The following is a 12,723-nucleotide window of genomic DNA, read 5'->3' as shown; positions in this document are numbered from 1 at the left end:
TCTGCCAGCTGGAGTAGTAGGTCCCTGCTTTGGAAAGAGCTGTCATTCCAGAAGAAGGGGGAGTGACAGGATCAAAACAGCTCTGAGCTTGGAGGAGCTAGAATTCTAGGCAATCCAGGTTATAGGAAATCAGGAGGGTCCTGGGTTACATGGTAGGAGCTGTTCTAGGAATGCAGTGGAGACTTGGGCAAGGAAGCCAGGCCCAAGGTCAAAGTAGTACTGGAATTAAGTGTAAAGTGCTAAGACCTCCTTGGCATCTAACCCAGTTCCTTAAATTCACCCTAAGGAGCCAATAGGTATGCCTTCAAATGTGGTTTATGGTGTCATACAGTGGATTGGGGGAAATGCCTAAGCCAGTAATTCTCCTCCTTGATTACACATGAGAATCCCATGAGGGAGGCTGTTCTAAAAATGCTGATAACTAGCCCTCCACCTCCCAAGATTCTGAACGAATTAATCTGGAATGGGACCTATGAACAGAGATAGTTTTTAAAAGTTTTGCTGGAGATTGTAATGGTAGCCAGGATTGAGAGACACTAGCCTTAGAAACCAGGGGATAAACTAGGAGCAGCAAATTAGATTGGACTTGTTTGGAGAGGGGCAAATAGGAGATATTCTGGTTTGGAACAAAAATAGAAATTGATCCGGCATCAGTGAACCTGTTTTAAGACTGTCCCTCTGCAATTTGCCGCTGGGATGACGCTGAGCAGTTCACTCCTGTGTCTATCTCATTTTACTTCCCCTGTCAAACGGGTCATGAGAGCACTCACTTCATCACAGTGTTGCTAAGTTAAAATGAGATGATACATGTGGTTTCCAAGCACTGGGCATGTACCCAGTAGTCGCTCACTGACTGTTGAATTTGATAATGACCTTGACATAGATGGAGTTTCTAATGTACATCTGTCACCCTGCAATGTGTGGTGGGAATAGAATTGAAGAATATGATCCTTGCATCTGTGAGCGGGGTTGGCAGATACAGGGGAGATTAGAGGACAGGGACCCATAAACCAGGCCAAATCTGGCCCATCACTTGCTTTTGAAAATAAAGTTTAATTGGAACACAGCCATGCCCATGTGTTACATAGCATGTGGCTGCTCTTGGGCTACGATGGCAGAGTTGAGTCTTTGCAGCAGAGACTGCATGGGTGCAGAGTAAAACATACTCTTTGGGCCTTTACAAAAAAGATTTGACCTCTGTTTTAGGATAAGATTAAAAGGCTTGGTTTGGGTGGAACGTTTGAAATAGAATGAGAGAAGCAAGTACTTCAAACGTCAGGAAGGAAGAATTGGCAGGCCCTGGTGACAGATGGTACGTAGGGGGATTCTTCTGCCATGTAAAGGTTAGGGATGCAGCATCTTTATCACGAGTAGAATGATTCAGGGGGTGGCCTTCCTGAAGTCTGGGCATGAGTGCAGGACTGTGGTGTCCTTGACTAGGGAGATCTAGGTCTGTCAGCACTAGAAGGGGCTGGCAGGAGCCCCCTCTGGGATGGCCTCAGGGTTGACAGGCACACCCAACTCCTGGGCCTGGGCCTGCCTCCATTGCTGAGCCCACAGTTTTATCCACTTGTAAGCAGTGGATATCACACACAGTGCTCAAAGCTAGCCCTCTGGAGAGCTCCAGAGATACTCCGTGCACACAAATTGATTCAGATCATCACTTGGGACGTTTTGGATGGCAAGTCCCTCATCTCTGTCACTACACTGCACGGAGGTTGATTTTCAATTTACCTTTTTTGTTCTCAGTCTTAGATGTTTTGATTCTTAATTCCGAGCATTCATCTCAAGTGGATTCAGAGCTTCAGATCTGATGATAAATTCATGTTTGTTGAGAATTTGGGGAGGGAGGAGGAAGATGTTGTCAGCTAAGGTTTTGAATAATGTCTCTTTTGACATTTTAAACTCGAAGTGGGCTGAACCTCAGATCAACACGCATAGGCGTTATGTGGCAGAGAGCCGCACACGTGTACAAATCAACTGTGTCTACCTAAAAAATTGAACCTGGAAGTAAAGGTAATAGAGAAGCAAAGGTACAGGGGCTCAGAAACGAGGAGCCGTATCCTCTGTTGTCTTTATGTGTCTTGCCTGCAGGTTGGGTGGAATGGGCGGGTGGCGGAGAGGGGAAATTTGAGGATCTACTCTAATTTAGCCTGATGCTAAGTAATATTCTCTGTGGCTATTCTCTCTCCCCCGTCACTCCCATGTTCCGCATTTTACGTAAGGGGATACTGAGTCACAAAGAAGTCAAGTACTTTACCTAAGGTTATTTATTAGTAAGTGGCAGAACCATAATTCAAGCACAGCTCTTTTTTATTCCCAACCCTGAACTCTTACAACTCTACTAGATTAGTTTGCTCTTCTTATCTCTTCCTCTTCCCCCAGCATGTAATATTACAACAAGGTCACTTTTTAAATGATTGGTAGTATAAGGTTGGCTAGACCTATTTTTTTCATGCCACTTTTTGGGGGGGCAGGGGGAGGGGGATTGTTCTAGACACCAGTCCTTCCCTTCCCTTCATCCTTCCTCCAAATGCTTGTTAAGTACAGACAGTGCATCAGGCCGTGGGGATAAAAGGACTGGCTGTTGGGCATTGCCACTCAAAGTGTGATATGCAGAATCTTGTTGGTCCCTGTATAGGGTTCTCCAGAGGAACAGACCAATAGGATGTGTGGGTTTGTAAAGAGACTTCTTATAAATAATTGGCTCACGTGCTTGAGCTGGTCGAGTTCTGAGATCTGCAGGGTGCGTTGGCAAGCTGGAGATACGGCTAGCCAGTGGTGCAGTTCCAGTCTGAAGGCTGGCAGGCTCTAGACCCAGGAAGAGTCCCCATTTGAAGGTCATCACGCAGGAGGAAGTCTCTGTTATTCTGAGGGGCGTCGGCCTTCTTGTTCTGTCCATGCCTTTGACTGCTTGGATGCGGCCCACCCACAGGTGCAGGTTCAGTCTGCTCCACTCAGTGTACTGAGTTGAATGTTCATCTCTTCCCACAACACTCAGAAAAATGTTTCATCAAATACCTGGGCACCCTATGGTCCAGTCAAGTTGACACGTAAGACAAATTGTCAGTCTGTAGACGTACTGTTCTGTGACAAGATCAGTATGGAAGTTAAGAGTAGGCATTTGTAAACTTCTAGAGCAATTGGATTTTGTGGCAGCATCAAGCACGTGATTGGTGGAATTTTCTTGATGAATAGGGTATAGACCATTTGAAATCAAGTGATGAATTGCATGTGGGGCAAGCTATGTAATAGGCTTTGTGTATTTAGGGCCACATTTTTATCCAGGATGGATTGTCGGGGGAACTGGTTCTTCTAGGTTGGGAAATGCACACAGTAGTTTACAGAGGCCACAAAATCCCACATGATGGGCTTTGTAGTGATGACCTGTACACAAAGCTAGGGGAGTGTTTCTGGGAGAGACCAGAGCCTGTAAGATGCAGCACAGAAGTGCAGGCCGCTTCTCAAAGGGCCAGGCTTTCACTGTCCTAGCCCTCCCCTCCCACCCCACAGAGGGTCAGGAAAAGCCAGAATGAAGAGAGCGGGAGCCAGAGACATGAGTGTTCCCGGAACAGATGCAGGAGGCAGGATGAGTAAAGCCAGAGTGAGCCCTGGCCGCGGATGGCCGGACAGCGGGCCTACTGGATCATGGCCTGGCCATCAGCTTTGGGACCAGTCGGCCAAGTCAGACACACAGGGTCCATCTGCTCAACAAAGCTGTGCGGATGGAGCCAGGAGGGGCGCGGGGCCCATTTCCCTTTGAGAAGCAGAAGCTGGCTGAGGAAGAGGAAGAGAAAGGGGGCTAGCTCATGATGGTGTGTCTATAAAACTATAAAACTAACCAGAAATTGTGTATTTTTTCCATTTATTGAGCAGTTCTTCTGTGCCAAGACACTGGGCACAGCATGAACATGGTCTTTTCTAACATCAGGCCCCCTGGTTGAGGCCTGGCATTTGTTATTTTGTGTCTTCACTGGTGACGAATCTGTAGTTTTAAAGTGGAGCAAACACCTCTCTTTGAGGACAAAGTTTGGTTAAAACCATTTGGAGGGGAAATAAATGGACACAGGATGTTGACTGCATTTCTTTCCTCACTTCCCTGGAATCGTAATTTGCTTGGGGATTATGTAATTGGGCCTTTATTTATAAGCACGTAATCAAAGAATCATAAACGTGTAATATGTGGGGCTTTTGGGAGAAAAGCTAGAAGTGATCAGGCCACCACGGGAAGCCTGCCTGCCCCTCCAGTTTGCCTCTCGATGAACTCTGACTTGCCTAAGGCTGAAAGGAAAAAAGTTCAGAGATGCTACACATCAAAGAGAGTCACAGACTGATGCTGCTTGCTCCCCTGTACCACTCAGAGAACAGCCCTGTGTTCAGAACATTTACAGCTTCTAATACCTTAATTTACATCATCAACTCATCTTACCCATAATATCACCTATTGCTCCCTGCGGCCCTCACCACCCCAAAAAGGGGTCTCAGGAACTAATTTATACCAAGTGCCTCCCAATGAGAAGCAAAGTGCTTGGTGTTTTGTATTTCAGTATCTTCCTTAAGATTCCCATCACCCTTGCAAAGTTAATATTTTTGCTCCCATTGCAGAGATGGAAAAATCAAAGCTCAGGATATTTGAGTAATCCCTCCAAAGAACAAATGTATAATGCCTTTTGTTGTAAATTCTCTGGAGCGTCTGGGACCCTGGTGGGCTTCCACGGCTTCCTGAGTTCCTTCCCAAACATTCCAAGACCTTTCATAAGAAGGAAGACCCCTTGGGCCCCAGAACATCTGCCCCTCTAAGTCGGTGCATCAATGCAGGAGCTTGGCCGCAGGCAGTCGCAGAGAAGTATTTCCAGCCAGGCTTCACCACGATGGGAACACGGCTGAAGCTCTTGAGAGTCTCACTTTCCCCATCCATAGTGGGGATACCGATTGCCCTCTGCTTGTGTTGTGATAACCTAAGGCATTAGCAGCATGAACTGCCTGGCGCTGCACAGAGACATAGCAGGCAGTACACAAAGCGTAACTCTGCGCACTACCAGGAGCCAGATGCTCATCTTCTCCCACCCCTGCTCCAGGGGTTGCTGGCTGTTGAGAAAACATGATAGCTGTTAGCTGCCTGTTCTTTCTCATTCTCAGTGGGACTAATTTGGTTTTACCAAACAGGAAGACAGGTTTCAAACACCTGGGTCAGAGCTTGTAATTGGCCAGCAGGGTGACAAGGCAACCCTAATCAACCTGCGATTTCAGGTGCCCACACACTCGGCCCAGGCCTTTGATCTGTGGTCCCCGGCAGTGGAATGTGGTGAGTCATATTTGCCACATTGATAGGAGAGGAACGGGAGCTCAGGCTTTTAACCCTGAGGTGGTTAAGAGGGGGAAAAAAGAGCTGTGTTTGTGAAGGTGCAGAGACACATCAAAAAGGCCTGGGCAGAGGTGGACACGGTATTTGCAGCCCAGGTAAAACCCACAGGGAGTAATTCATCACATTCTTTGATCCTCAAGTTTTGTGAGTCACAGAGACTCTCTGGGACAGTTTTGGAAGCTCGGTAGGGTCTGGGCAGGAAGGAGAAAAACTCGGAGTATGGAAAAAGAAGAGTGGTTTATTTGGGCATGTGGCTGAGATAGGGTCATTTTCTAAAGCCATGATTTTTGCTGGGTCACCTCTAAGGCAGCCATGTTGTAGCTGGATCCCAGGATCTCTGCAGCATGGGGACAGAGAGGAGTGACAGCACTGGGTGTGTCTTATGTCACTGTGGCTCCTCAACCGTAAGCATGCATTGAGCACCTACTGTATACAAGGCAGTATGCTAAGGATCCTTGAGAAATGAGCTTTTTATGTTAATAAAATCCTTTTAAAAATTGTGGCTCTCTACATGACCTATTGCAAAACTGTATTTAAGCAGAGTGGCTAGGCTCAAGCATAAGACAGGCCTGGGTTTGAATTCTGACACCACTGTGTTCTGGTTGTGTGACTTTGAGAGAGCTACTTATTCTGCCTGTGTGTGGTTGGTAAATGGAGTGTTGCTGGCACTTAGTGTAATGATAACTGTTTTTCTGGGGAAACATTGGGATTGATTGCACTCCTGTTTTTTCCTTTCTTGTTGCCCTTAATTATTGTTTTGCTCTTGGCATGGATGCAAGCATCCCGCCTTCCAGCATTTATCAGATATTATGATATGTTATCAGAAAATAAGACCTGGTTTTGTCCTCAGCGAACTGCCAATCTTCATAGGAAACATTTGTTAAAACAATTTACCAAAGACAGTATGACAGGTATATTTTTCATAATGCTATGGACAAAATATTGTTGGAATATGTGGAAAGACATTTTGACTGCAAATTGAAAAAGTCTTCCCCTGGAAGGTGATGTTCCTGAAACAGGGTTTTTATGGATGAATAGGAGTTCACATAGGAGGCCCTAAAGTTAGTCATTACAATTTCTTCATTTTACAGCTCCTCTTCCTTTTTAGTCTTTTCCACTTCCTTCTACTCCTCCCCTCCCTTCCCTCCATTCTTCCTCTCTCTCTTTCTGCTATTCCTTCATATTCCCATTTTATTGATAACAAGAATGTCTACCTAGAAATATGCCAAGTAGGGAAAAGAAGCCAGTGCATTTTATTAGGAAAAATCACATCATGGTTGTCTTCTCTAAACAGCATGTTAGTTTTTATCACCATAGCGAGTCATTCTGTTCTCAGCTCTGTTCCCAGTTCAGTTTGGAGACATTTATTTGCAGCTCACTTTTCCATTTACTTTCCTTATAAATGAAATGATGAAAGGAGCCTCCTCTGGGGTTTGTGGAGGGGCGCACGGGGTGTGTCCTTGCACGCTAACTCTCCCCTGGTCTGCTCCCTGCAGATGGGAAGCCCGTGTCTCTGTCTCCGCTGGAGTCCCAGGCGCACAGCCCGCAGTACACCGCGTCCAGCCAGCGGGAGCGGGAGAGCCTGGAGGTGCGCGTGCGTGAGGTGGAGGAGGAGAACCGCGCGCTCCGCCGGCAGCTCAGCCTGGCGCAGGGCCGGGCCCCAGCCCACCGCCGCGGCAACCACTCCAAGACCTACTCCATGGAGGAGGGGACGGGGGACAGCGAGAACCTTCGCGCCGGCATCGTGGCGGGCAACAGCTCCGAGTGTGGGCAGCAGCCGGTCGTGGAGAAGTGCGAGGTACGGAGCACTCTGGAGCCTTGAGGGTCAGCCTCCCAGATTCAGTCCCCACGCCATCAGATGCCACCGGAAGCCCTGCCAGGTGCCAGGGAAGAGCTGGCATTCGTGACTCAGGCCTCAGTGTGCATCAGGCTCGACCTAACTTTGCAGTAGCCTGGAGGGTCATTTAGCCTCTCTGAGCCTCAGTTTTGCCATCTGAAAAATGGGAGTGGGGATAAGAAGACCTACACCATAGAGATGTTAGGAGTAACCCGATGGAACCTACTGCTTGTTCTTTGTTCATTTTTTGACATGCTCAGGGTTTCTGCACCTAGTTGTCACCCTGGGCACCCTGATACAGTGTGAATGGCATACCAGAGGTTGCAGCCCTATTGGGCAGTTGCATGGGCCTCTTTTTCACGTTATGAACAGCTCCTGCAATTCAGAACCAGGGATTTGTTGCTTATCTAAGGCAGTGATTTGAACCTATAAAACTTAATATCATTTCCCCCTTTTTTAGAGTATTCTTTCTTCCTTAGTAATTCTAGGGAAATTTGGAAAACTTAGCCACTTCCTCTCCTGACCACCCCTCACCACCTTATTTGTGTATGCAGGCTTGTGCGTACACTGAATACACACACCACACACATGTGCTCATTTTCTGCTTCTCCCAGTTCCTGTGAACAGGAATTAGAACATCCATGTTAAGAGCAAGGCCTCCTGAGACACAGACAAGCCTAAGTTCGTATCCCAGCTCTGGTGGTTTCTGCTCTGAGGGCTTGAGCAAGTGACCTAATGACCTAACCTTTCTGAACTTGAGGTTTCTCATCAATAAGGTTGAGAAAATAAGGTTGAGGATTAAATGGGATGGACCTGTAAAGCCACAAATAATGCCTGGTGCATATTATGTTTTTATTATTGGTATTCTTTATTATTTTTAATTAGAGACAGATATTGCCTGCTGTTTTCTTTATTTCACTTCCTGGCCACATTCTCAGAATGTTAGACTTCAGGTTTCCTAAGAGAAAACAGTTTGCAAGCTGTAATACGCTGTTCACACAAATGAGGTTATTACTAATATTGGTGATTCGATACAGTCTGTCATAAGGGAATGTAGGGCTTACTGAGTGAGGTGGACTTAGTTCAATGGAAGGTTAGTGGTAAGTGAGGAGAACTTAGAGTAGAATGGTAAGCAAGAGCCTTGGGATGGTAGGATTTCTTTCAGTTTCTCAAGCCCAATTGACATGTGGAATAGTGGAGGGATGGAGAAAGACTGATTGAGGATATCCAGTGGGGAATATTATATGTGAGAAGGAAGTATGTAAGAAGTGCTACAAATTTCACAGTCAGACCCTCTTAGAACACATTGGTAGAACTCTGCTGTGGAGCTCTGTTTAGCTGTCACCTAGCTGCAGGGGAGCCTGGAAAAGATACATTTTGTTCAAGGAAGTCATGTTCTCTAATATTTTCGAGTTTTGCCACTTAAAGAAAAAGATATGACAGTTACAGTCAACATTCTCTGTCACATGGGTGGTTCCAAACTTGGTTGGGCATTAGGATTGCATATCAAAAATGTATATTCGGGAGACCCACCCTACACCTACTAATTGAGAATCTCTGGGAGGAGGCCCCAAGAAAATGAGTATTAAAAAGTCTATCCCCCCCCCACCCAAAAAAAGTCTATCCCAGGTGATTCTGAAATGTTGGGGACTGCTCGGAAACCAGTGCTTTCAGGCACAATATAAATCAGCGGTGGGTTCTCTCTATCCCTGTGCTCTTTGAGAGATAAAGTAGCATTGTAGGAATTCGGACCTTGAGCTTGTTGATTCTCACTATAACTTACTTTTTAATCTTTTTGACTTACACCTGAGAATTAGGCTTTAATCAATTTGCTTTTCTGCTCTTTGTGTCTTAATTATGCTACTTCTTAAACCCTTAAAAGTTATCCTTACCAGAATTTGTCTGTGAGGAACCTCTGATCAGGTTCAAAGCTTCCATAGGTGAATTTGAAAGTCTTGACCTGCTGGCCTGCTCTGGGTGTACATTTTACCTTGAGATGGCTGGCTGCATACCCATTAACAGTTTATTTCCTCTGTCTACAGCACTTGGTGTCTTGAAAGATTTCAGTGAAAAAGACAAGAAATGTCAGTCAGTGGAGCCAAAACAGGAGCCTCTCCTCACGGTGACACTCTGGGTCACAAGTGGGGAAGCTGGTCCTGACGCCCTGTCAGAGGACAGAGCCTTGTAACCAAGGACGTTGCCACCATCTCATTGTGCTAGAACTTCACGGGGTATGACAAGTTCTGTAATGATACCCAGGCTGTCAGCTGAGATATCTGCTGATAGAAGCAATAGGCCCGCATCAGCCTGTTCCCTCTTATCATCTTCTAATTATGTGGCCTTCAGATAGCTGCCTATTTTATTCTTGCCTATCTCTGTTGTCAGGGCAATGCTGCGTCATAGAGCGACTGGTTTCTGTGTGCCTCGGAACTTGGAGCAGAATGATCCTCTTTGATCTTCCCTGTACGGCTATGTGTATTTTTCTTGCATTTTCTGGTTCTGGTCTATTCCAGGAGGCAGAATACCATCTCATGGTACAGCAGAAAAATCACCAGACCTGGAGTCTGAGGTCCTAACCAGAAAGGTCTGCTCACTAGTCACTGCTAGTCATGTGACCTTGGACCATTCAGTTACCCTCTTCTAGTTGATTTCATCACTTCAAAATGAGAAGATGAATATGTTCTTTCCGGTTCATGTATGAGGATAAAATCACATAGTGAATGGGAACCTAACTTTGTATGGTGGTCACATGTACTTACTATGGATATTCCTGTTGCTGCCTAACAAATCACCTAAAATGTGATGCCATGAAACAATAATGACCACATATCAGCTCTCCAGGTTTCTATGGCTCAGGGATTTGGGAAGGGCTTAGCTGAGTGGTTTTGGTTTGGGGACCCTCAGAGAGTTGTCAGTTTGTGACTGGGACAGTGGGAGTTGGCCCAGTATCTCTCTCTCTCTTGTTGTAGACTCTGGGACTCTCCATGTCTGTCTCTGGGGCCAGTTTGGGCTCCCCCAGAGCACGGGGGCTCCAAGACAGTCAGTTGCTTCCATGGCAGCTGAAGGCTTTAAGTACCAGTGTTCCAGTGAGCAGGGCCGAATGGAAACACTTTTTGTGACCTGATCACAGAGTCCACATAGTGTCACTTCTGGTGATAGTCTGGTCTTCTAGTTGAAAAAGTCACAAAAAGCCCACTAGTTTCCAGGGGGAAGGAGCATACCCCTCCTCTCTCAATGGAACAAATGTACAAGTAGTTGTGGGTATACTTTAAAATGGCAACAATTAATAGGGTTATTCTGGAAAGTTGGGTAAATGGGACTCTGATGTCAGAACACCCTTAAGGAAATATCTCTCTCCTTCTATTCTTTGCTCTGAATTCATTTCTTAGTAGCAAGATAATAGTAATGAAAGTTAACATTTACTCAGCCTTTAAAGTATGCTAGGCACTATGCTAAAATTTATATTAAATATCTCATTTAATCCACAAACATACTTTCTTCATTTTACAGATTAGAGAACTACTTCTAAGAAAAGTTAAATAATTATTGTAAGGTCACATTGCCAGAAAGAGGTAGAGCTTATATTTAAGCCAAGTAATTTGCTTCTAGAATCTGTGCTTTGAACTGCTGCCCTAAATCCTCCTTAGTTAGAGATATTGGAACCCACACTTCCATCAGCTCAGAGCCCCAATCTTCATTCTGCACCTGGCAGGTGCCTCACCCCAGAAGGTTTCAGGGTGACCCATTGTCTTGACTGAGGGTTCCAGCTCCAGGCAAATTCACTATGGATTCAGTGAGACTGAAAAAAGACAGTGGAATGTTCTTGGGGTAAAAAGGTTTATACCCAGCTTTAGTCTCATGGCAGTAGGTTGAGCAGTGGAATCATGTCCACATGTCTGTAATCCACCTCCATCTCTGCCTCCACCCAGAACACTGGGCAGAGCTGTTGATGTAGTGATTCAGTCAATAATGCCTTCTTGCCAACAAATGTGGGAGCAGTAGCCTAGCCATAGGCCAATTACATCAAGTAGTTTAGGGTCAGGTGAGGATCCTGGCCAGAGGAACTTTCATTTTCCCTGCACTCAAACTCCTCCAGGATTCTTGCCTCACAATCTACACACCTTCAGTCTTCTGCTATGGTCCCTGTGCAAGAAAGCTGGAGCATTGTAACCAGATTCCACAACAGCAACAGAGGATAACAACGTAGAGATAATAACAAAAATTATGATACACGTAACAAAAATTATAATAATCCTCATGCCTGAGGAGACAATTGCCACCAAATGATCATTCCAGCTGTATACAAACTCATTCTACTTAGATGAGTTCATGATTCACACTTTCTATGGGGGAAGTAAACCTTCAATGGTCCCTGTGTGAGAAAGCTGGAACCTGCTAAAAACAAAAATTACAGTAATGATAGTCATCCTCAAGCCTCACAAAATCAATTGCCACCCAGAGGTCATCCCAGCTGTATTCAAACCAGTCTTAGTTTATGATTAGCACACTTCATGGGAGGCCAGTAGTGGTACTAATAGGAAGCTCCATGCATACCCAGCAAGTAGCAGTTTTTGCCAGAGTATGTCCTCAATCCACAAAGACGTTAGAGGAGATTAACCTTAAGGACGATAAGACACATGTTTTAATGACACTAACATAGGTCCATCTTGTCCATAAGGTAGAATGCATGCAAGAGAGTGGTCCTGTGTTAGGACTGTGGCAGGAAGGGGGTCTCATCTGGGTCTAGTATACCATAGCTTTATCCCTCTCCCTGTGGGGGATACTGAGGTGTCTATATACAGTACACATGCACTGACCATGAAGATAAAACAAACTCTCTAGTAAGGTGCTCCTACCTTCAGGCTGTTTAATATGTACTAGTGTGATCTTTGGGAGCCACTCTGCTGTTACTCTATGAATACACAGGAGGCCAGCTTCCAGGCCTTGTCCCCAAGGTGCCAGGAGGGCCAGCCATCACTGGTCCTTGTGTCAAAATGTCCAAGGCCACATCCACTCAATGGAGTCTCCAGAGTTTATTGTAGTTGGTACTAGGAGCAAATTATTCTGGTGGCCAAACCTGGACTTCAGTGATTACTCCTTGGTTTGTACTTGTAGTTATATAGGGGAGGCAGCAATGTGTGTTAGCATGTCTGCGGGGCTTCTCATTCAAACACCTTAGCACTGTCTATAAGCAGACTGACCATCCTTGTAGGCTATTTGTGTTTGACTTCAGGCCACAAACCACTGTACCTCTGTGTCATGTCTGCCCCAGTAGGACTACGTGGTACATGAAACTTCCATTTTATCCCTAATTGCTACACCCATTCTTGTAGTGCATGTCCAGTAAAGTGGGTGCCTTGATCACTCCCAATTACCTGTGATTGGCCACAGGCTGCAGAGAGATGCTCCAGGCCTCTTTTGGTTATCTGCTGATTTGTACAACATGCAGGAAAAGCAACCAGAAGTCCAGTAGTTGTGTCCACATGAGTCATGGCATATGGTACCCTCCTGACATGGGCAG

At 45.7% G+C, this 12,723-nt stretch overlaps 1 protein-coding gene across 3 annotated transcripts in view; it reads left to right on the top strand.

The window, feature by feature from the left end:
• Positions 1 to 12,723, top strand: part of LARGE1 (LARGE xylosyl- and glucuronyltransferase 1) — a 500,680-nt gene that overhangs the window by 215,561 nt on the left and 272,396 nt on the right. For all 3 annotated transcript variants that reach the window (XM_073213795.1, XM_073213797.1, XM_073213796.1), the window contains one exon: positions 6,862 to 7,163. In XM_073213795.1, the coding sequence (XP_073069896.1) occupies positions 6,862 to 7,163 (302 nt within the window). The remainder of the gene's footprint in view (positions 1 to 6,861; positions 7,164 to 12,723) is intronic.

This window comes from Manis javanica, chromosome 10 (genome assembly GCF_040802235.1).
Source record: "Manis javanica isolate MJ-LG chromosome 10, MJ_LKY, whole genome shotgun sequence".
Taxonomy (NCBI): Eukaryota; Metazoa; Chordata; class Mammalia; order Pholidota; family Manidae; genus Manis; species Manis javanica.
This window is presented reverse-complemented; position numbering and strand designations above follow the sequence as displayed.